This window comes from Xyrauchen texanus, chromosome 44, assembly GCF_025860055.1.
Source record: "Xyrauchen texanus isolate HMW12.3.18 chromosome 44, RBS_HiC_50CHRs, whole genome shotgun sequence".
In the NCBI taxonomy this organism is placed as follows: domain Eukaryota; kingdom Metazoa; phylum Chordata; class Actinopteri; order Cypriniformes; family Catostomidae; genus Xyrauchen; species Xyrauchen texanus.
The window spans coordinates 19,190,839-19,215,430 of NC_068319.1; the positions used below are offsets into that span (position 1 = coordinate 19,190,839).

The 24,592-nt window shown below is 38.6% G+C and overlaps 2 protein-coding genes across 4 annotated transcripts in view; both read right to left on the reverse strand.

Moving 5' to 3' along the window:
• Positions 1-97: 97 nt before the first annotated feature.
• Positions 98-11,512, reverse strand: LOC127637117 (nucleophosmin-like). Its single transcript, XM_052118031.1, has 11 exons — positions 11,390-11,512; positions 9,375-9,454; positions 9,152-9,271; positions 8,959-9,052; positions 3,922-4,040; positions 3,800-3,840; positions 1,832-1,874; positions 1,651-1,725; positions 1,405-1,530; positions 1,077-1,151; positions 98-858 (listed from the first exon to the last, which is right to left on the reverse strand). The coding sequence occupies exons 1-11, from the start codon at positions 11,505-11,507 to the stop codon at positions 808-810; spliced, it is 942 nt and encodes a 313-aa protein (XP_051973991.1). The 5' UTR covers positions 11,508-11,512; the 3' UTR covers positions 98-807.
• A 2,870-nt stretch (positions 11,513-14,382) lies between these two features.
• LOC127637120 (Kv channel-interacting protein 1-like) overlaps positions 14,383-24,592 on the reverse strand; it is a 70,853-nt gene continuing 60,643 nt past the window's right edge. For all 3 annotated transcript variants that reach the window (XM_052118036.1, XM_052118038.1, XM_052118037.1), the window contains exons 2-8: positions 21,718-21,842; positions 17,239-17,308; positions 16,583-16,653; positions 16,379-16,486; positions 15,941-16,045; positions 15,784-15,846; positions 14,383-15,591 (exon numbers count right to left, since the gene is read on the reverse strand). In XM_052118036.1, coding sequence (XP_051973996.1) covers positions 15,544-15,591; positions 15,784-15,846; positions 15,941-16,045; positions 16,379-16,486; positions 16,583-16,653; positions 17,239-17,308; positions 21,718-21,842 — 590 coding nt within the window. In that variant the 3' untranslated portion in view covers positions 14,383-15,543. The remainder of the gene's footprint in view (positions 15,592-15,783; positions 15,847-15,940; positions 16,046-16,378; positions 16,487-16,582; positions 16,654-17,238; positions 17,309-21,717; positions 21,843-24,592) is intronic.

Here is a 24,592-nt window from a genome sequence, read left to right on the forward strand (position 1 = left end):
AACTCTTGGAGAACTTAGTGGCAAGATAAAAATCTTTGCGAATATGGGCCCTGGTGTTTAGAACCAGAAACACTGCCAAAATAAATAAAATATTTGGGTTTCATTCTGAAATACAGTAAAAACTTTATTTGCATTTAAATGCTGGATTCAATGATGCCCAAAAAAAAAAAAAAGGCAAGGACTTGCATATGAATTTTAATCAAAGCTTAAGAGTTTTGGTTCTATTCCCAAGATTTGGCTCCACAGACCTTGATATAAACTACAAAATACATGGTTGACATTTGGATTTGGAGTTCACAAATCAATTACAAACATCAAAACATTCCAACATTACAAAACAATGTCAACTGCTGAAACACATAATCAATGATTCAATGAAACAATTGAGGAACCCACTAATTATGTATAACAAACCAGGTCAGGCTTTACAAGATTCGAGTCAATTAACTTCTAGAGTGATTATCATAACTGTCCAAGTCATTTTAAAGAAACCAAGGACGGGTGCAGTCAACAAATCCCAATAAAAATTACAGTAGAGGGCTGAGAGACTGTTTAGAGTGTCTCATTTGACCGATAATGTGGTTGAATTAAGGCCAGTTTCCATGGACATGACAACACTACAGGGTTGAGTTGAGGGCAGATTGCAAAGAATGAAAGGGGTCACTTTCTGAATAAAGTCTGTTTTAAAAGGAATGGCACGGATTTAACATGGCTCGAGGATGGGGACAAACATAAATTACCAGGCAACAAGTAAAATCATGGGTAACATGAAGGGGGGGACCTAATAATTTAAGCAAAATAAAAGGTTTAGTTCTTCTCTTTGACAGTTTGCCTCCACTTCCACAGCTCCTTAATGACCTTTTAGAAAGAAAAGAACAGATGAGATGCGTCTTTTACATACACTATCCTTGACTTGCCACGTCTACCACTTTACTATGAACTTTCCAAATCATATGGCATATCAACTGACCATGGCACATCCAAACAATTTGCACTACAACTTTTAAAGCTGTACGCTATTGTAAACAACCATTTACATGGTCACAAATAGAACATAGAAAACAAAAAGTATATACCTTTGCATCGTCGTTTTTGAAGCTGTTCCTAACATAGTTCTCGAACTTCAGCTGTAGTTTTGGTAGTGATACACCCTATATAAAAAAAACAATCTTCATTTGTAACCATTCCTAAAACATCTTTTTGTCTTAGTATTTACAAATGAACTGCAATAACCATTTAACATACCTGCACAATAAAGCCTATATCAGCACATAACTCATCATTTACTATAGTCAGGCAGAAAAGCTTTGACTAGCCAAAATTTTCCATTGACAGGTGTGGCTTCTTAAACCCATTCTGAATTGATATGTACTTTGGAGTGGCCACTACAGTGAAAAAACAAACCTTTTCAACACTCGCCATCATCTTGGTCTTCATCTCCTGTATTGTGAGCGGTGTTCGAGGGGTCTGTGGTGTTTTGGGTGACTGTGTTTTCTTGTCGCCATTTTTGTTTTTATCTGGAGTTTTGTTCTGTGAGAACACACAACATTATTAGCCTGAAAAAGCATGCAAGCTGAGATATTTAAGTGTTCGCTATCGACGACAATGCTTTAACTAAGGGTGGAAAAGTTAGAATAGAGAGGTACTAACCTGTTTAGCAGTTGGTGTCCTGGGCTTGGATCCTTTTCCATTCTGTGCTGGGGACTGTGGTTTGGATGGTTGCTTCTTTAACAGACAGGACATCAAAACAATTGTTAAATAATGAAGTAACATTAGATCACACTTTTAAACATAGTGCAAGATTAGTTTGGGATGAATAACTCAAAATCACCTTTACAGGTGTCTCTTCTTCGCTTTCATCATCCTCCTCATCCCTGGAAGGGAAAAATAGAAAATAAAGAGTGTCCATTTCTCAAGTATTAAACAGTGATGCAGATATTCAAATGTTGTCCAACTAAACTGAAAGTTCTGGACACACTGGACAGAAAACTGTTTTTTTTATTTTTATTATACCTTGTTTGTAATTATCTTTTATCTACATATAAATGTCTTTTTTTTTGTATATTCACATCAATTTAGGCTTTAACATCTTAGACAATATTGGATATTTTAAATTATAGCACTTATTGTGTAAAAACTGACAATTTCCTAATATTAACAAATCTTTACCCTACATTGTGCTAAAGTACTTATAAATACACTAAAGTACAAATGCATTTTTTACTAATCTAATAGCTTTCCTTGTATCGGTCCATCGTCTGTGTTTTCAATATTGATATGAGTGGGCAAAAATAAATGGGTTTCTCTGTGACAGTGTCACTTATAGGTCCCATTTCAGATGAGAAGCGTGTATGCATGTATGAGACTCTTTAATAACGTGCTAATAACCAAGAGAGTGATCGCTTCACTTCTGGGAATGTGGATTTTAATGGGAAACTAAGAGATGCAAATACTAACTGTATGGGACTTGAAAACTCAACAGTAAAGTAACAGTAAAGGCCCAGGTATACTTTGTTTTAGAGCATTTCGGATAGGCTCATGCCTGTGGCACAAAGCTAACTGAACAAACTCAGTAAGAGTTTCAGAGTAAGTTTCAGGTTGAGAAAAACAGATAGAGCCAAACCAGTTTAGATCAGGTTCAGCGATCTCAAGAAGCTCGGCACAAACGTTCTGTCAACTCAAGAGTTTGATCCTGCGTACATGGTTAATCCTGAAGCTTGTTTACATGAATGAATGACATGAACAGCCAATTGGTGAAGCTTGGAGAGAGACGGCGCAAAGACTTTCAGCATGATTTCATATCATTAAATATTAGGTTATAGAAGGATACATTTTATTTATTTGCTATTTGAAATTGTTAGACAATTAATTTGTTAGCCTTTACAGAAGGGGGCGCTAGATAAGTCATGTTGGTATGATGTATAATGAGATCACAGGTGACAAGCCTGTGTTGTCTTTGTATTCACTCACGGTCAGAAAAGTGCACTAACAAACGCATTTGACGCATGCCCAAAACAACTTTGTGAAACGGTTTAAGGAAAGTCCTGCGACGACAATGCACAACAGATGATGACCGCTTCTGAGTCATGAAATTGGGCTGGATTATGATGAAATTCACGTCACGCATACTGTGCGCGGAGAAGTATACTTTGGCCTTTAGGCTTGTTGCCATCAATATATCTTTAAACATCAGCTGGAGTTTACATTTCACATAACACTTTTTCTCCATGTCAGTAACTTTACGTTAATTTTTTTTTTACCTTTTCTCTTCCAGCCTAAACCTGAAAATAGCATTTTATATATATAATTTATATATCATCAGTTAACTGCCTGGAGATTCAAACAAAACATCTTTAAGTTAAAAACACTACTAAAAATACTAAAACCAATGGGTTGATATAATGCACACTGAAAAAGTTACGTGTACTTGTGCATGTATGCACTTAAAAATTTGGACCGCACTGTTATTTGCATTTAAAGCCGCACGTAACAGCGAAGTAAAAAAAAAAAAAAAGCTTGTCGATCGATTTAAAAGACAGAACTTTCACCCTAGAACTCCTTGGTTTCATCACACTTGCTTGGAGTCAAAAATCTATTATACATCACAAGGTCATGCATTTACCATTATAAACTGATGCTATGCCCCTGAATGCATCCCTAGTAAAATGAAAACAAGTATGACGGATAAAAATAAATCATGACGGAAATTTTACAAGTGAGTGATTTGTCTAGCGAAACTTCTGACTAAAACACTCCTGACTTTAGATGATGGAAATATGGATGACAAGATAACACTTACTCATCTTCATCATCATCCTCTTCATCCATCTTCATTTTTTTCTATGGGAGAAAGTTTGTTGAAAATGAATTACATATAATCGCATAATGAAAATGCTGCAACAAATTCAGTCCAGAACTTACTGAAGGCTTCAGGGCCAAAGGTGCTGGCCGCTTCTTAGAAATCTTTAACTCTTCTTCTTCTTCTTCTTCCTCTTCCTCCTCCTCCTCCTCCTCATCAAAGGACTGATCTCCACCCATGACTGAAAGGAAACGGTGTGATTCCAATATTAAGGAAATAAAATTCATGAGCAACACAGCAAAAAATTTAAATATGCAGAACAGTAGTCTAATTCCTGTGCACACTCTCCGAATGTCCCGTTAAGTGTTGTATGGGACTTTTTAAAATCACATGAAAAAAAAAAAAGTCCTTGTCAGTGAATCAGGGGCCATATTCACAAGAAAATCATAAGGATGAAAACAAGCACTTAACTCTGAAATGTAAAAATGTAACAAATTATGGACATGTCCATCAAAAAAAATAAAATTATTTTCATCCAAGACTAATTCATGGAGCATTTTAATTTTAGTAGCTCTTAAACCAAACACAACTTAGTTGTCCTAAGGTCTTCTAAATCCGCAAGTTCATCGTAAACAAATTTGGAGTGTAATGGTTCTCTATAAAAACACAGAAGCATACGGTTCGCCGCCCACTGTTCGTTAAACACTGGCACCGCGATTTACCTCAAGTTTATAGACGCATCTAGAGCACAAGGTTTTGGGGAAAAAAATAAGGCTTTAAATATACACGCACCATTACAAACTCTGCTAATGCACCCGAATAGAGGGATACGCTCTGCCTGTTTCTCACATGGGACAACTTGTTCTGCAAGCATTGGGGTGTAGTTGAAAATGGCAAGTGGCAAAAATGAGTCACTGATAGAGAAGCCCCTGAGTTATTCAGGTGTCCTTTCATGTAACGTTTTCTTTTTGCAGTCAATTACAACAGTTTATTTTTTTTTTACAAAACAGGCACTGTTTGTAGACATTGCTCGACGCTAGTGCTGTATAATGGTAATACATCGACATATAATCATTTATGCCGAAATCACCAAGGAAAGGCCCGCACAGAGCCATAGATGAGCCGAAACAGCAAACACTCACCGCTAATTCGGACAGGCATAAAACAATAACTAAAGCGATTGGGGTGTTCATTGCCAACTATATGTTTCCCAACTCTGCTGATGAAGTATGATTTCCACATGTGATTAAAACACACAAGCCGTGTCACAACATCCCTAGTATTCATTTTAATAGCAAAGTTCCTTCTATAGTGTAACGCGAATGAGGCAGCGAAGGCAGACGAGGAGGTGCGGATCCAAATGCAGTTACTTTATTCAATGATCAAATAAACAAATAAACACAAAGGAAAAACCCACAATGGGGAAACAGGAAACTTAAACAGAGAACTCGGGCAGGGAAAACATACCAGGCTAACAACACTCAACGATTGACAGAGGGGAGTGAAAACAACCGGGTTAAAATACATGGACAAGGGAAAACGGGAGCCAATGAACAAACAGAACTCAAACAAGATGATAAGGTGATAAACAGAAACCAAAGGGAAACTTAACGAGGGCAGGTGAAAACAATGAACAGTGAACACGAGGGCTGACAGGAAGACTATGGAGGTACAAGGGTGACAAAAGTGACAAAAATGACAAAAAAAGGGCAACAGTGAGACAAGACATGGTATACGTAACAGAGCCCCCCCTCAAAGGATCGGATCCCAGATGATCCTAAAACAAAAACCAAAGACAAAAAAACCCCACAAAAAACAAAATGAGGGCACCAGGGGCAGACCAGGGGGGGTACAAGAACAAGAAGGCAGTCCAAGGGGCACAGAGGGCAGGCAGGAAGTCCAAGGGGGCAACAAGGGGCAGACAGGCAGTCCAGGGGGGCAACGAGGGGCAATGAGAAGGTCCACGAGGGCACAAAGGGAAATGAGACAATCCACGGTGCCAATTAGGCAGTCCCTGGGGGCACAAAGGGACAGGTTTGGGGGGCCAGGGAGGCATCGACCGGGCAGGGACAGGTTTAGATGGCCCGGGGGCTGGCCATAAGGCAAGGGCCGGCTCAGGGGGCCTAGGAGGAGGCCACAGGACAGAAGCCGGTTTTGGTGGCCTGGGAGATGGCCGTGGGCCAAGGGCTGGTTCAGGGGACCTGGGACGTGGCCACAGGACAGAGGCCGGTTTTGGTGGCCTAGGAGATGGCCATGGGGCAATGACTGGTTCAGGAGGTTTGGGAGCTGGCCACAGGGCGAGGATAGGTTCAGGAGGCTTGGGACCTGGCCGCAGGGCAAGGACAGGTGCAGGAGGTCTGGGAGCTGACCTCAGGGCAAGGACAGGCTCAGGTGGCCTGGGAGCTGGCCATAGGGCAAGGATAGGTTCAGGAGGCCTGGGAGCTGGCCACAGGGCAAGGACAGGTTCAGGAGGCCTGGGAGCTGGCCACAGGGCAGGGACAGGTTCAGGAGGCCTGGGAGTTGACCACGGGATGTGGGTAGGCTTGGGGGACCTGGGTGGTGGCCGCAGGATAGGGGCCGGCGGAGCCGCGTGAGGCGGAGCCAAGGAGGACTTCAGAGGCGGAGCCGTAGAAGACTTGGGAGGCAGCGCCGAAGGAGGCGTAGACAGGACCGTGGGGGGCTTGAGGCGGAGCCGAGGGAGGCCCAGGAGGTGGAGCCGTAGAGGACTTGTGAGGCGGAGCCAAGGAGTGCTCGGGGGGCAACGCCGAGGATGGCTCAGGAGGCGGAGCCGGAGCAGGCTCGGGAGGCGGAGCCAGGAGGCTTGGGAGGCTGAGCCATAGGAGGCTCGGGAGGCGGAGCCGTAGAAAGCTTGAGAGGCCCGAGGGGCGGAGCCCTGGATGGCTCGAGAGACTTGAGGGGTGGAGCCCTGGGAGGCTCGAGTGGCGGAGCCCTGGAAGGCTCGAGAGACTTGAGAGGCGGAGCCCTAGAAGGCTCGAGAGGCGGAGCTCTGGGAAGCTCGGAGGGCGGAGCTCTGGACGGCTCGAGAGACTTGAGGGGCGGAGCCCTGGGAGGCTCGAGAGGCGGAGCCCTGGAAGGCCCGAGAGGCTGAGCCCTGGAAGGCCCGAGAGGCGCTGGCTCTAGAACGACCACTGGCGCTAGTTCTTGGACGGTCCTGGCTACAGGCGCTGGCTCAGGGACGGTCGAGGCTACAGGCGCTGGCTCAGGGACGGTCGAGGCTACAGGCGCTGGCTCAGGGACGGTCGAGGCTACAGGCGCTGGGACAGTCAAGGCTACAGGCGCTGGCTCACGGACATCTGAGGCTACAGGCACTGGCTCATTGACGTTGGAGGCAACAGGCACTGGCTGGTTGACCGTGGTATGCGTGAGCTTGGGTTCGCTGGACGCTGGGAGCTGAGCCACGGGGGGTTCTGGGGACGGAGTTGCGGTAGATGGAGGCTGGAGAGCAGAGCCCCTTCCCTTTCTCCTCTTCCTCCGGGCGGATGAGGCTGACAACGCTGGAACGCTGTTCGTGGTTGGCGTGACGTCAGGCTCGCTGACCGTGGCAGGAGTGGGCACAGGCTCGCTGACCGTGACAGGCGTGGGCTCGCTCACAGTGACAGGCGTGGGCACTGGCTCGCAGACCGGGGCAGGCGTGGGCTCCAGGGGTGGCTGAGGGGTCTCTACTGTGGGTGGGATGCTCGCTAGTAGGGTCGCCTCTATGTAGTCGAGGAGAGTCCAGCCGGGCGTTAGCAATGGCGCCCGCTCCCTCAGCGAGGGGTTCAAGTTGTCCCTGAAGAAGACCATCAACATTGAGTCCGGGAAGTTTGTAAGATTCGCCAGAGGGAGAAAGTTGAAAACTTGGTCTACTATTGGGCGGTCTCCTTGTTTCAAGTTGAGCAACTGGTGGCTGGCCCAAATAACTACTGGATCCATGGTAAGGGTCAATCGTTCTGTAACGCGAATGAGGCAGCGAAGGCAGACGAGGAGGTGCGGATCCAAATGCAGTTACTTTATTCAATGATCAAATAAACACAAGGAAAAACCCACAATGGGGAAACAGGAAACTTAAACACAGAGAACTCGGGCAGGGAAAACATACCAGGCTAACAACACTCAAGGATTGACAGATGGGAGTGAAAACAACCGGGTTAAAATACATGGACAAGGGAAAACGGGAGCCAATGAACAAACAGAACTCAAACAAGATGATAAGGTGATAAACAGAAACCAAAGGGAAACTTAACAAGGGCAGGTGAAAACAATGAACAGTGAACACGAGGGCTGACAGGAAGACTATGGAGGTACAAGGGTGACAAAAGTGAAAACTAAGGAATAACAAAAGTGACAAAAATGACAAAGGGCAACAGTGAGACAAGACAAGGTATACGTAACATATAGTGATGTACAACTTCCAAACGTTGAATATACTGTATGTGCAGTAGAGCTTGAAATGCATTTTATGTCAATGTAGCTTAATAGTGCAAGTATCAAGTTAAAATGTTGATTTAGTAATTAGAGAAAAGGAAACTATTAAAAACTAAGAAAATGAACCATGTTTTTACCATAGTAATATCGTAGTAACCACAACTGCGGTCACCATGGATTTCTTTGCAGAAATCATGGTTTTGATACAATTAACCATGGTTTTACTGTTGTTTCCTTATAGTAACCATAATTATACTATATATATTGTGAACTGTGAGAAATTTTAACCATTACAGCCCTAGTATAATTACAAACACCTTAATTTAAATCTTTCCATCAGAGAACGTATAATTCGATCTAAATCGGTCTATCTAAAATGAATTTATCAACAAATAGCAGTTCAATTTAATCCATAAAAAAAAAACAAACAAAAAAAAAAAAAAGGCACTCATAGAACGTGATGTCATCCATAGCAAAGAGGTCAACTTCACCCTATTCTTACCTTAAGATTTCCATAGCAAACCTTGATCTTAGCTGTTTTGAATATGTTTTAAGCTAATACTCTTAGCTAGGAACTCTTTGGAGATCTCCTAGTGGCAAGATAAAAATCTTTGTGAATACAGGCTCAGAACCAGTCTCAAGTCCCATAACATGCTGCAAGTTCCATGTTCCTTTGCAAGAGAAGTGCAAAGTGCTCTAGATTAGTGAGAACTACAACAGTATAATTTACTCACTAACAAGATGCTGTCCACTGATGTGAACTGGGCCAGAACCACTGCGTAGTCTGAACACAACAGGTGGAGTGATCTCAAGGCCGCCCAAACACACCTGCAACACAAATACACTGGTAAAAAAATACAATAAAAACGGACTCAAATTTAGCTGAAATTTCACTGCTCATGAGGGAAAACAAGAGATACTACTTACACTGGGAAAAGTGGAAGGTTTGAGTGTGGCCAGCACTGCTTTGACCTTCTGACCCTCTAAGTCACGCCCTTCGATCTCCACAACATTCAATTCATCTTTTGTTGAGGGATCAACACAGGCCTGCATGAAAATACTTTAAATGTTACTGGAATGATAAATGACCATTAAATTAAACAATATGCCACATCAATAGAACTTTAGGTTAACCACAAACTCTGCATACCATTCTGACTGATAACTGATGTTCAAAATCGTCATCCTCTGGGTTAAAAATGATATCCTTTCCTGCCTTGAGCTCACAGCCTGTAAAACACAAATTAATTGTTAAATGCAGTGTACAGAGCATCAAGACCCCTCAACCTGTTAGGATGGTGAGGGGGTTATAGGTGCACCCAGCAACTTTTGTTCATCTTGGTCTTTTTAAAATCAATAGTTTTCTGATTCAGATGCCATTGAAGAAATGTTGTATTCATGGTCAGCCATGACTACTTAAATCAATGAGTGAAAGTGTCAAATATCAGGCCCGTTACTGAGGGGCCGTTTACACAGCAATGTTTTCAACAAAAAACGGAAAAATGTATACGTTTTGGCTGTTTTTTTACACGACATCTGCATTTTGGGCATGAAAACGCAAACTTTTGAAAATGAGTTTCAAAGTGCAAGTTTTTGAAAAGGATGCTGTTATGTAAACATACCAAAATGCGAATGTGTGAAAATTACGACATCATGCTCACGTGTATTACCTGTTCACTCTATAGGCATGAACTTCGTCCTTACTGTCAGGGTGAACAGAACAACATGAGATCACCAGTTGGAGTGCTTTATAGTCCAGGGTCACTTGTAATAATAAAGCAACCTCATCCTCCATCCAAACAAAATAGCTTTATGCTCGCCATCTTCATTGTATTCAACACGGTGGAAGAATGCTTGTGCGCAGGCGCGTAGTGTTTCATTACAAATTGACATTGCCAACTATTGGCCTGACATGCATAAAACAGCGTTTTTAGTTATTTTCACGGATCTGTGTGAACGGGATCATTTGATTGTCTGTATGCGTCTTTTCAAAAACGCAAAGGAAAAACTCTTACATTTTAGTACATTGTTGTCGTGTAAAGTACCCTGAGATTAAGCAAGTAGTATTCAGCTGGTCATATGATTCTAACATGAAAGCCCCCTTGTGCAGGCCTGCTCCAAGCAGAATAAAACAAAACAAATAATGTTAATAAGAGTACAATTTTTATTGGAAAAAAAAAATAATAAAAAAAAAGACTGATTGCACCTTTAAAGGGGTGCTGTAAGGTTTTCACCACGTGTTTCACAACATGGCACGTCGGCTAATTTATTCGAGAATCAAACCATGTAAGTTAACATTAATCAACTCATGCTAACGGCAACTACTGTCCGCTAATGAAACCAAGTGTGTACACGTGGCAGGTTTTGTAAGATTTTCTCTACCTTCCAGTCAGACTGCTAAATTACTGCTATATACGTAAAATGCGAAAAACTTTCAAACCTCATGCGATATTTCTGGCGATTTACGACTAACATTAAAATATAGAAAAAGAGGACTGTTATTGAATCATAGTATAACTTAAGCAAACAACCCCAAAATACTCATAATCTGGGTGTGTATGTGAGCAGAACAAGATAAAATAAGGGACAAGACCCCCTGTATCCAGCCAGAAATTTAGTTTTATGTGAATTTCAAACTAAATTCATAAAAGCACTTTCAACACGTTTTCTAACCCACGTGTAGCCCAGTGGCGCCATTTTGGAAGGTCCGGGCCAGTGCACGTGTTTCCACGCCGCTAAGAGTCCGCGTGCAGCGAGACGGGCCAAATGCGTTTCATGTGATTAATTCATCATACATATTATTTGAATTTGACAAATCGACCTAGAACCAACCTAAATAGGTGGCCAGCAGCAACTAACTATCAGTATTACACTTTACCAGTATCTCGTGCTAACACACATTAGCCACATCGAGTTTATGCTGAACATGCTGCAGTTTAATGTCAGTCTGCATTGAGCTATTTAAGACAGATGCCAGATTGTATTTAACTCGCTCAAGACAACAAATGCACTGTTAAACAGTTTGTGGTCTCGTAATATATCTCGGTGTTGCTGGCTAAGTTACCTCAAAATGACGTTTATTGCCACGTTCACGTTTCAGACTAGTAATCTAACAATTAACATGATACAGAACGGATCGATTTAGATATTTCATGATCTGCATACCGTAAAGGAAGATCTGGGGACCCATTTGTTCTGAATCCATCTCTGCAGTCTGAATGTAAACTGAACTGCCGTGCTGTCGAGTACAAGTTGGGACACACATTGTGTTAATCACGCCCATCACTGGGACGATTCTTCTTGGGTTTAATCGGCGGGTGGCATCTAACGTAAATGGTGCATTACCGCCACCTTCTGCTCCGGAGAGTGCAACAGAGCTTAAATTCTACCTATCAATCCTGTTTTTCTTAGGAATTTAAAGAACGTTCTACTGTTTTCCCAACATTTTTGTTAGTTCCTTAATACAGCACTCCTTAATTCCATTCATCACCATCTCCTCCATCATGTTTTTCCTTTCCTGCTCATATTTAGTGCATTCAGTAATTACATATGATATAGTCTCCTCAACCTGACAGTTTTCACACAACCCATCTGGATGTTTTCCTTTTATTTTTAAGTATATTATTTAAATTTGTATGTCCCAACCTTATTCTGTTGTAAACAACTTGACTTACCTATATTTCCTATTTTCTGATTACCTTTATTGGTTATGCTGTAAATAATTCTACCCTTTGTTTCATTGTTCCACTTTCCTTGCCATTCTTCTATTGCTTTACCCCACTTTACTGCTTTAACTTGTGACTTACTTAATGCAACTTGTAATTCTATTGTTTCTCTTTGTAGTGCCTGTTTCTCTTTCTACCTACATGTGCCGGAACCCACATAAACCTAATTACTGTACCCTCTCAAATTATTCTTGTACTTGTCAAATTCTAAACAGAACATCTTGTCGGCTGGATTTGAAATATCTCTGGCTCTTAAGGACTGCAACAGAGTCAGAACATATTAAAATGTATCCTGGTTTGTGTTCTTTTACCCACTGTAAAACCATGAATATTGCAAGCATTTCCACTGTGTAATACACTCCCAAATAATTAGAACTTCGGTTTATTCCACTTTCTTTCCATTTTGGTACTAGAAATGCTGATTCAGTTGTCTGATGCTCTTGAACTTTAGACCCTTCTGTAAATATTTGTATATGTTGGGGGTAATTAACACTGACGTATTGAAAATTCTGTTGGTAAATCTATTTACCCTCTTCCTGCTTTCTTTATTTCCAACATATGCACGTCTATTTGTGGTGTCTTATGTACCCACGGTTCTATTGTTGGGAATACAACTGTTGGGCTCATCTTGACTCTATTTATCCCCATTTCTTTTGCCTTTATTTGACTAGCCCATCCAAAACTATTTCTTTTATCATGTTCCCAGCTTTCTTGTATAACCATTTTTGTAGGATGTTCCACTTTATGCCTTTTAAGATTGACCCAGTAATTAATCATTAGCTGTTTCCTCCTTATTTCTAGTGGCATCTCTTCTGTAAGAACTTGCATTGCTGATATGGATGTTGTTTTTACTGCTCCACTGCACTGCCTTAGAGCTTGAGCGTGTACCTCATTTATTTTTCCAATGAAGTTTTTGACACTGACCCATATACTATACTTCCATAATCAATCACAGATCTAATCATTGTCACATATATAGTTTTGAATGAGAAGTTTGCCCCCCATTCCACTCCACTTCAGCTCCTCATGATGTTTATTACTTTCTGAAATGTTCCAACAATTTTATTAATATGATCTGCCCATGTTAAGAATATAAACACTTTCACCCTGTCCAATGTTCTTTCATACATTTTTAGGTTAATTTCTGGGAGAATTATTTTCCTTGTGAAAACTACTGTATTTGTCTTTTCTACTGAGAAAAATTTAAATCTCCATTCATATGCCCATTTTTCTACCTTTATTATTATAGCTTCTTCTATTTATATGCAGAATGTTCCTTCCCATTTTCATCTGCCTAAAGAGACCTTCCTATCTGATTGAACTTGGGAAAACACATAATTAATCATTATACAAAACATTAATGGACTTATACTTCCTTGTGGAGTCCCATTTTCTATTTCATGTCTAGTTGATACTTAATTTCCTACCCATACCTGAATATTCCTATTTACCATAAAATCCTTTATCCACTTGAAACATCTTCCTCCTATATTCATCATTTCCACATCATGTCATATGCATTTCAACATCAATAAATACCGCTAACTGATTCTTTATTTATCTTCTTTTCTAATTTCTTTTTCCAGAGTCAGACACACAATGTGATCCATTGTTCCTCTTCCCTTTCTAAATCCACTCTGGTATTTTGTTATTAGTCCTCTTTTCTAAAGAATATGTTAACCTTTCTGTGACCATCCTTTCCATAATTGTACACATGTTCGATGTAAGGGCTTTCAGCGTATAATTAGTGGGCTTAGATGGATCCTTCCCAGGCTTCCTAATAGGAATTATTATAGCTTCTTTATATGCTTTTGGAAGCCTACCTTCCTCCCATACTCTATTATATAGTCTATTATATATCCTTAAGATGTATCAGCATCAAGTACCCTATTTGATCCTTACCTGGTGATGTAAGAGCATTGGCTGATTTACTTAAAGCTCTAAATTTCCCCACTCCTTTCCAGTATTTTAAAATATTTTCTCTGTTTTTTCTCTCCTGCTTCTTCCTTATTTAAGTTCCCTTTGTCAGTAACTGCTACTTCACCTTCTACTTCTAATACTTGATACTCCCATTCTCTTGATCAAACTGGGACGGTCCTCCAGTAGAGCCAATAAAACAGCTCCATGTGAAAATGTACTAGTATTTTGGGTGTCATTTAAATATATAAATATAGATAGAATTGCCTATGTAATATTAACTTTTCTCTCTATTCTAATTTCAAAAGATATCTATCTATCTGTCTATCTATCTACAGTGTTGTACAGATTTATATGACAATTTACAATAATAAAAGACAATATTGAAAAGATATAAACACATTTAGATGTTGTTAGTAAAGATATAATAATTAATTATTATTCAACACTACAATAATATTCATATTAATCATAATTATAATCATAAAAAACAAACACGGCAAACTTAGATGCATGTTTATTCCACAAATATCTTTTAATACATTTTGACTGAGATTGCACAGGATATATTTCTGATATTTATTTTTCACAGTTTGTATTTGCCTCATTGGACATTTCTTCATGTGGCACCATACTAGCAAGTATTTCCATAGCTTATACTTCTCTTGCTTGAACTGGACACTTGTAATCAAAATAAATAATAATTTTAATATTATATGTAATTTTTCTTGCGTTTCCTTTGTGCCCTTCTTGAAGGTATTGAAAGGTATTGGGGTAGAGACAGGTCTGGTTTGTCATTTACTAGGTCTATATACAGTAGTGATTTTGTAGCCTCTTAAATACTCCCAATATTCACATACAGTACATAGTTGCACACACACACCCCCCTTTGACCTTACAGCTTATTCACTATGTTCTGGTGGGCAAAAATGGTTTGGCAGGTATTGAAACAGACATAAGCAGGCGGACTAGAGACATTAAATACCCACAAACTACATTGTTAAATCTTGACAACACAAGCCACAAAATCAACATCCCACAAGTATCCCACACAACCCTTGTCATAGATAAATAAACCATGAAATGTATATACACATTAAGAAAGTCAACCTAAAGATCGTAAGGCCAACTTTATATTCAACTCATAAAGAAATATCTGCTGGTTTTTATCATGCAAGCTTGTTTGGCAAGAAAGCAAGCAAAGGAGGCTGTAGATCTCCTGGATGCAGTTCCAGTACACCAAACGTAAAGTCCTGAGCTCTAGTGTCAAGCAAAACAAAACAAAAAAGCCTGAGAATGGCATTCTCTTTCAAACGGAGGGAGGGTCCTGATCATGGCCACCCCAGTAGTCACACATCAGACATTGCCTTTCAAACATATGCAGTCTTGGGGATCAGCTTGAAGATCTGAAAGGCTAGCTGGATCGAGGAGTTTTGGCTGGTAACTTTTGAAACCACCAGCATTCACAAGGGAGAATAATACATATTTTACAAGGTTTGAATAGAGAGCGAAAAAGAAAGACTACAGACTCTCATGCATCCATTCATGGCTATTGACCACCACAGTCCTCAAGAACTCACTTCAGTGAAATATGGCAAATATATATTAACATAAACTCCCTATTGTTCTCTTTTCCCACTTTCTGTTTCGTTCTTTTCTTCTGCTAGTTCATCTTATTTACATCACATTTTCAAAGAGCTGCATGGATCTCATCATATTTTCATCCTGGGAAAAAAAGACTTAAGTGAGCATAATTACAAACATGCAGTTCTTCAGTTTGACCACACTGAGACAGTGTAATCTTTTCAATGCATCTGGATCACATTATATGCGCACATAGCAGCTTATGTTGATGTTTACGCATGAGACTATAAGGAAAAAAACATATTAATCTGAACATACTGTATGCAAACTTACTTCCTGACAGGCAAGGACGAACTCCTCTAATGTTACAACTCCATCTTTGTTTTTGTCCATTTTCTGTAGGAGAGTGAACATTCATTTAGGTTGTTCTTATACTTAACTTTACAAATCCCACATTGAGAATTGCTCATTTTCTTTAATAATGACTGACCTCAAAGAAAGCATCCACGTGTTGCTTTGGTACATCTCCTTTTAAAGCCGGATAAGTGTACTTCCCCATCATGTCATAAATGGCTCTAACTATCTCCGTCATTTCCTGTGAGAAACGTGAATAAAGAATCACATTACTATCCCAACATTTTTGCTAAAACATTTTCACGTGGCTCCATGTACACACCGCAGCATTTTTCTGGTGAAATTAACACTATAGGAGTACAAATACAACAGTTTCATACAAATCACGAATAAAACGGCAGATTATCACTTCATAAACGCTTAGTTTTCGCCCTGTTCCACACTTTTACAATAGCACATAACTAGTAAGGCAATACATTGTAACGTTTGTATTAAATAACCAATTACATTTACGTACAAGCTTGTTCAGTCAGTTATTTGTTTGCTTTTTAACCAACAAATGTGCCACACACACCTCCTTGTTGATAAATCCATCTTTGTTAATGTCATAGAGATGAAATGTCCACTCAAGTTTATCTCTGACCGTCCCCCGCAATAGGGTAGATAATCCCATCACAAAGTCCTGAGAGAAAGCAAGAAGGTTAACCCTGTGTGCAAAGTAATAAACATATCTATTCTAATACTATGCCATGATTCAACATAAGCTGTACTTTCCTACCTCAAACTTTATTAATCCATCATTTCTGGTGTCAAATGCATTGAAGAGATAATGTGCATACGTGCTGGCATCTGGAAGAAGCACAGCAGTGACAACAACAACATAAGACACTTTGTATATCTGATACTATGTATCTCTACTAATATGTAGAGGATACCCATTAGTAATTACTTTCATAAAATTGTAATTAGATTACTTTACTAATTGCTTTATTGAAAAATTTATAAAATTACAAAATTCATTACTTTATGTTCTAAAACACTTTACAGAACTTTTTTTTTGCTTAACAAATTCAAAATAACATCTATATTTCTTGTTCACTGCCGCATGCAAGTCATACACTTACACAATACATGTTTCTTCTTTACAATGACTTATTAGGGGGTGCACGCCCTTCAGATGTCACAGTAATGAAAAAATATGTATGTGTGAACATAGGCTAATTCATGTATTCTACATATCAATACTATTTAAGAAATGTATAACCTAAGCATTAACTTAATTGAAAATCAATAGAAATTAAAATATAATGTGTTATATTACTTTTGACTGCAAAGTAATGAGACTACAGTATCTCATTTTAAACAGGTTACACCCAACACACATTGAAGCATGTAAACACAAGGATTTAATGAGGTCAAATTAAAGTAACATACCGCCATGTGGAAAAAACTGTGCGTAAATGTGTTTAAAGGTCTCCTCATTCACCACTCCACTTGGACACTCCTGGGGGAAAAAGTGATTATATTATTGGCCTGAGACTGATTCGGGATTGTGCTGAGCAGTGTTTCTCAACTAGGGCTCTGTGGGCCCTTAGTGGTCCACAACATAATTACAGGGGGGGTCCACAGAATAATAATTTAAAATATATTAAATATTTGATGAGTATAATATGCATTATTTTTTTTAAATATATTTTGACATGAAAAAAAAATACGGAAGGTATGAGCAAAGATGTTGTTGAACAATTGGTGGGCAAGCTAAAGCAGGCAACATGCTTAGCTGTACAACTGGACGAGTCAACTGCGAATCATATTTGTTACATTTGTTTCCTACAATATCATAAGCGCTTTTGACATTTAATCATGTGCAGGACACGAATTACAACCCCAATTCCAAAAAAGTTATGACAGTTTGAAAAATGCTAATAAAAACAAAAAGGAGTGATTTATAAATTATTTTCACCTATATTGAAAGCAACACAACTACACATAATATGTTTTACTTATTAATTTTATAGTTTTTAGTTTTACTGTTATTTTGAGTCAGATGATTGCAACACGCTCCAAAAAATCTGAGACGGGCAATTTAAGACTAATAACAATTTGACTAATTGAAATAAGGCAATGTGAAACAGGAGAGACTGAACAGGTGAGGCAATTGTATCAGAGTACTGTATTCTGTATGAGGAGCCTCCAAAGACAGCCTAGTCCTTCAAGAGCAAAGACCGTTCTAGACTTGTCAATTTGCCAACAGATGCTTCAGTAAATATTCCAGCACTTTGAAAACAATGTTCCCCAAAGACTAATTGCGAGGATTTTGGACATTTCACCCTCTACAGAGCACAATATAGTTAAAAGATTCAAGGAATCTGGTCAAATCTCTGAGCTTAAAGGGCAAGACGAAAACCACTTCTGAATGTGCGTGATCTCTGATCCCTCAGACATCACTGTCTTAAAAACTTCATCTGTAATGGATATCATGAACATGGGCTTGGGATAACATGAGTAAAGCTTTGTTAGTCTACACCACTCACCGCTGCATCCACAGATGCAAGTTAAGACTTTACTGTGCAAAGCAGAAGCCGTACATTAACACTGTCAAGAAGCGCTGCTGACTTCTCTGGGCTCGGTCTCATCTTAGATGGAAAGTAGAACAGTGGAACTGTCTTTTTTTTTTTTTTGGCCCGAAGAGTCCACATTTCAAAAAGTTTTTGAAAAACACAAATGTGTTTTTTCTCCAGATTACAAGTGCATGGCTGTGTAAGCAGAGAGTGCGGGTGCTTGATTGGCCTGCCTGCAGTCCTGACCCGTTTCCAATTGAGAATGTGCGGCGCATTATTAAGCACACAATCCGTTAAGAAGACCCTGTATTATTGTGCAGCTAAAGACCTACATAATGAATGAATAGGGGAAAATTACAATTTTTAAAATGCTCATTACACTTCAGTGCCCAAATGCTCAATAAGTGTTATTAGAAGAAATGGTGATGTTTCACAGTGGTAAACATTCGACTGTCCCAACATTTTTGGACCATGTTGCAATCATCTGATTTGAAATGACTGTACATTTAAAAAAAACAAAACAAAAAAAACAACGTAATTCACAGAGTAAAATGTAATTTAATGTTTAGTTGTAGAGCATTCAATATAGCAAAGTGTGATTATAAATTACAAATCACTCATTTTTGTTTTTATTAGCATTTTGCATACTGTCCCAATTGTTTTTGGAATTGGGGTTGTATATCTATAATTAGATCTTTTCTAGTTAAATGTTTATTCTTCATAACAGTAATGGAATTACTACAAGTGAAAATGCAATTTATTCAGATTTAATTATTTATTTAGCAAATATATTATATTTTATAATTATTTATCACTAGATTTTTTTTCTAATCAAAAATAGATTTTCCACTAGTAAAAGTTGTAATATTTCATATCAGTAATTTCTTTGATTTTAGTACAAATGTCCATCTCTGTTATCAACAATTGAATTACAACTAGTAAACATGCTAATTTTTTATATTTGTCAATTTATTTCCACATGTTAGATTTAGTATTTCAGATATCAGAAAAGGAATTTCTGATATCAATATATTGATGAGTAATTCAGATCTTAAAATGCTTTCTTACTAGTTAGTCACGTTATAGATATCTGAAATTATAACCAAATTCCTTATAACAAAATGTGCATTTTTACTTGCTTTACATCATTTGTTGATATTAGGAATAGATATTTGTACTAGTAATATAGTGTAAATACTGATTTACACTAATTTAATATCAGTAAATACTGATTTTGAAATAATGTACAGATTTTGCTCTTATGGAATGAAATTGGTACTATTATTCACCAAAGTGGCATTCAACTCATCACAATGTATAGTCAGCACATTAATAACAAGAAAAATTACTATTACAAAAAATAAAATAAAATAAATACTTCAAAGTGTTCTCATCAAAATGATCCTTGACATTCTAGCTGTCAGTTTGTCCAAATATCAGGTGACATTTCACCCCACACTTCCTGTAGCACTTGCCATAGATGTGGCTGTCTTGTCGGGTACTTCTCACACTCCTTACAGTCTAGCTGATCCCACAAAAGTTAAATGGGTTTAAGATCCATAACACTCTTTTCCAATTATCTGTTGTCCAATATCTGTGTTTCTTTGCTCACTCTAAACCTTTTCTTTTTGTTTTTCTGTTTCAAAAGTGGCTTTTCTTTGCAATTCTTTCCATAAGGCCTGCAACCCTGAGTCTTCTCTTTACTGTTGTACATGAAACTGGTGTTGAGCGGGTAGAATTCAATGAAGCTGTCAAACTATTTATCAAACTAGAGACTCTGATGTACGTATCCTCTTGTTTAGTTGTACATCTGGTCTTCCACATCTCTTTCTGTCCTTGTTAGAGCCAGTCATTGTCAATGAAGACTGTAGTGTACACATTTTATGAAATCTTTGGCAATTTCAAGCATTATATAACCTTCGTTCCTCAAAACAATTATTGACTAACGAGTTTCTAGGGAAAGCGGTTTCTTTTTTGCCATTTTTGACCTAATATTCACCTTAAGATATGCCACTCTATTGCATATTGTGGCAACTCAAAAACAAACACAATCACAATGTTAAGAACGAACCAAATAGCTTTCACTTGCCATTATATAAAACACTGCTGAAAGCTATTTGGTTCATTCTTAACATTGTGTTTGTGTCTGTTTTTAACATCAGTAATGTCCTGACCATACTTTGCGATCAGTTGAATGCCACTTTGGTGAATTAAAGTACCAATTTCCAGAAAAATCTCTCACCAGTGTGTGTAAATATATATATATATATATATATATATATATATATATATATATATTATAATTTATGGGCTACTAGTAAAAAATAAATAGGTAACTTTTTAAAAATAAATTACAGATATAATAAATATAATAGTTAGAACCATTATTAAAAAAAAAATTCTAATAAATAATTTAATTTTTAACTATTAACATTTTTTATATTACAGATATCTTTAATTGCATTTTGAACATAAATGAATGACAGATCATTGTGAAATTCTACGTAATACTGAAAATGTAGTTACAGATAAAAAAAATGACATCTTTTACTAATTGAAATTGCATTTCAGATATCAACAACAGGCATCTTTGTGTTATATCATTTATATCATTTTTTATATCAAGTAGGGATGTTTTTACTAGAGCAAACCTACTTATTGATTTAAAAAATGAGTGCTTTCACTAGTAGTAATTACATTGCTAATTTCAAGCATTTTAACTTGTGAAAATTAAACAAAGATATCTATAATTCATATCCTGTACATAATTAAATGCTTGCAATACTACAAAGGCATTAATGATATCAACAAGCATATTCTGTTCTGAAAGCCAAAACCATCCTTGAAGATCTAGTACATAAAAATGGTTGACATTCACTGCCTTAGAATGCTATACACAGGTTTTGAAATGGCTTTTTGAAGAAACAAATATGAGCTGCTGTGTGGGTGTGTTGCTGAGCATGACTGTTTGTGTGTGTGTGTGTGTGCGTGTGTGTGTGTCTAATACAGCATCTGAATGCTGGTATTGTGAAATATGACTAGCTGACTATTGCTGCAGGCCAGTATGTAGTGATTCGTGACATGCTGGATAATGTAGAGAGAAACGATAAGTTTTTACAGAGTTTTAAAGACAGATGAGACACAGCAAACAGAACCACAGGGACTGTATATGCAAATGAGAGACAATGATTAATAAGGGAGGATATTGAGGCATAAGGCTATATTACATAAACACATCAGCTTCTTAAAAGATTCCAAAACATGCCAAAAGACATCTGAGGAAAGCAGAGGCTATGGGAGGGATAGGAAGGATGGATGGAGAAAAATGGGCAGAGATGAAGGGAAAGCGTACATTTTTGAAGCCTCTATAAAGGACTTGTAGCTCTTGCTTGGTGAAATTCGTCTGTGCTTCGAGCTGCTCAAGACCCTCCGGCCGGTGACAGACCATCGTCATCTCCAATTCATCATCTACTTTATCTGGAGAGAGAGAAACAGAGTTTGTTTTACTGTAATAAATGGTCATTGCTGCTAATCTCAGGGGACTTTCTTTGCTGATGAGACTTAATGGAGTGCTAAATTATTATCAACTTAGATTTTCCTCCTAAAACAGAGAATAACTGAAAAAATAATGACAGATCTCAATTGCGTTTTTTGCTTCCTTTGGGATGAACTGTTGTGTTGAAACTCAAAAGATTGGACGAATGTATTCTGTCCTCATCAATCTGGATTTGAAGCAAACAGAGCATGTTAACATGGTTTCTACTGAGCTGCTATTTCCCTTTCCAAAAACCAAAACTCTACTCAAAGCAAATCCACAACATACACATGCACATTAAAGACTTTCTTTTGGTAAAAAAAGTAACTTGGATGACTCATTTATCTCAAGACATTCATACACACTCATAGATTCATACACACTAGAACACAAAGCCCCCTGCAGGCCATGCTGCTGCTGTGTCAGCTCTGGAGAAGTGATTGGTTTGTGGGTGGAGAGGCAGATGGGGTGATGGGGGAAATCTCCAGAACAAATGAAAATGGCCATGGATGGCTTAGGGGGAGACCTCAATCTTTTCGCGGAACTCTGGAGAGCCATTATATCCCCTTATAAATGCCCCCCACCCCTTATAAATCCTCTCTCTGGTTTTCAAATGACACACACATACACACTATAACCTGCCATGTATTTTTAAACACACAAAGATATGCAAACATACCCAAGCAGGGGTTGTAATGGTAAATAATAAATGGGTCAAAGTGAGGTGTTTTGTCAATGTTTAAGCTATAAATACAATTTAAAAAAATTATAAAAATTTATGTTAAAATACATTTTCCTTTCCCAGGGTATACACAGAGACTATAAGCAGTTTGTAGGTTAATTTCCCTCAAACGTGTAAACACTGTGGCGCTTTCAAAACATTGCTCTGTTTGTTTGAACATCATAACCAGCCCGACACAGTAACATTGTCTCTACCAATAATGTGTGTAACTATATTTTTGACCAGCCATTGGCAGAAATAGAGTGTTTGGTTAACCTGTTGGAAAACAGTCATGCTAGTGATGAAATAGATACTTCAAGTATAAAAGACTTTCTCTTTTCTTAGTTTGTTAAATGTGCATAGCCATTCATATAGGCTGACTTATCAAAAAGTGTAAAAAGTGTAAAAAGTGTAGCACTGCCCTGAAAACCCTAAGAAATTTACTTTACTCAAATGATAAAAGGGATAGTTCACCCAAAAATGAAGATTCAGTCAATGTTTACTCACCCCTCTGTTGTTATAACCCCATATGACTTTCTTTTTCTTAATATAAAGGGAGAAATTGTGAAAATATATTGTGCTCAGTGATGTCATACAATGGCAGTTTATGGTAACCACCTCTTCAAGCTTCAAAAGTATATTCAATATTCAAAAGAGGTCTAATAAATAGTTGTATGCGACTCATGTCTTGTTCTCAAGGAATAATATAAGGTTTTGTGAGAAACAAACCAAAATCAAATGGATTATTTTGTGAAAATCTTAAGCAACCTTTGATCTCCTCTGTGCGTTCATGAGACAGACTGCACGCAAGCTTTAGAGCTCATTGCATGAGAGCAGAGCGCTGCAGCCCTCGTAAGGTGGGGAGTTCCAAGTGAAAAACTTGTATTGTTTCATTTCAACAGGACCATCAGCGATATTAACAACAGAAAACACAACATGGAACACAAACCAAAGAACAGAACTTACAAACATGTCTGAAGTGTTTGTAGTAAAAAATAGATACATTTTTATACCCAGAACCGGAGTGAAAGGCGGAGGGAGTGGGAATGTCTGTCACCTCTTCTCCATTCTAAACCTGTGTGTGTGTGTGTGTGTGTGTGACAGACCTCCACCCGAGGAGACCTTTGTGAAAACAGTCTGAAGGATTAACATTCTCAGTGATGTCATACAATGGCAGTTTATGGTGACCACCTCTTCAAGCTTCAAAAAATGCAAATGATTTATCTGAAAAATGGCATCGCACCATATAGAATATAGACACCAATCAACAGAATGTTGCGTAATTTATCAAAGCTGCTTAAAACAAAAACTCTGAATAACTTGGAAAAGATAACTTTTATTTTGTTGTTTTGCGTCTGGTTAGGACACAGACCTACCTTAAGCCCCATCTCTCTGTTTCATTGAGGACTTCAGTTCAAACAAAAAAGGCTGGTCATAGAAATGCATCTATTTTTCAACTACAAACTCTTTATACATGTCTAAATTCTGTTCTCTGGTTTGAGTGCAGCTATGTTGAGTTTTCCGTTATTAATATTGCTGGTGGTCCTACTGAAGTGTGAACAACATCCTCCATGGACCACTCGCCCGTATTTGATGCTGCGTGGGAGCGACAACTGTTGCAGATCCCGTGTGCCTCCTCATGTGATCCCTCAGGATCCCCTGGGAGGGCGCTGGAGGCGGGATCGTCTTTCAGAACGAGGGTGGTTCTTGAGCGTAGCGTCCAGAGACTCATGCCCACGCAGGCTCCATGAGGGCTGCGAAGGCCTGAGCACTGCCCAGGGAATGCATCTCTCGTGTTCATCGGATGGTGGGATGTGCTGCTCGCAAACGGAACACTCGCAGAACAACATATTGAAAAAGACGCATTGCACGCAACCTGCTCTTTTTTTATATATTAATACATATATATGCAAAGGATACAATACCGAACTGCCGAACTGTGGGAATCGGGTGGTGTCTCGCTGAAGCGCT

Coding starts and splice junctions, on each gene's coding strand:
- LOC127637117 (XM_052118031.1), bottom strand. CDS start 11,507: ATGGGCGTGATTAACACAATGTGTGTCCCAACTTGTACTCGACAGCAC. Junction 3,841..3,921: donor CTTTGGCCCTGAAGCCTTCA/GTAAGTTCTGGA, acceptor TTTCTCCCATAG/AAAAAAATGAAGATGGATGA. Junction 1,875..3,799: donor GAGGATGATGATGAAGATGA/GTAAGTGTTATC, acceptor TTTCCCTTCCAG/GGATGAGGAGGATGATGAAA.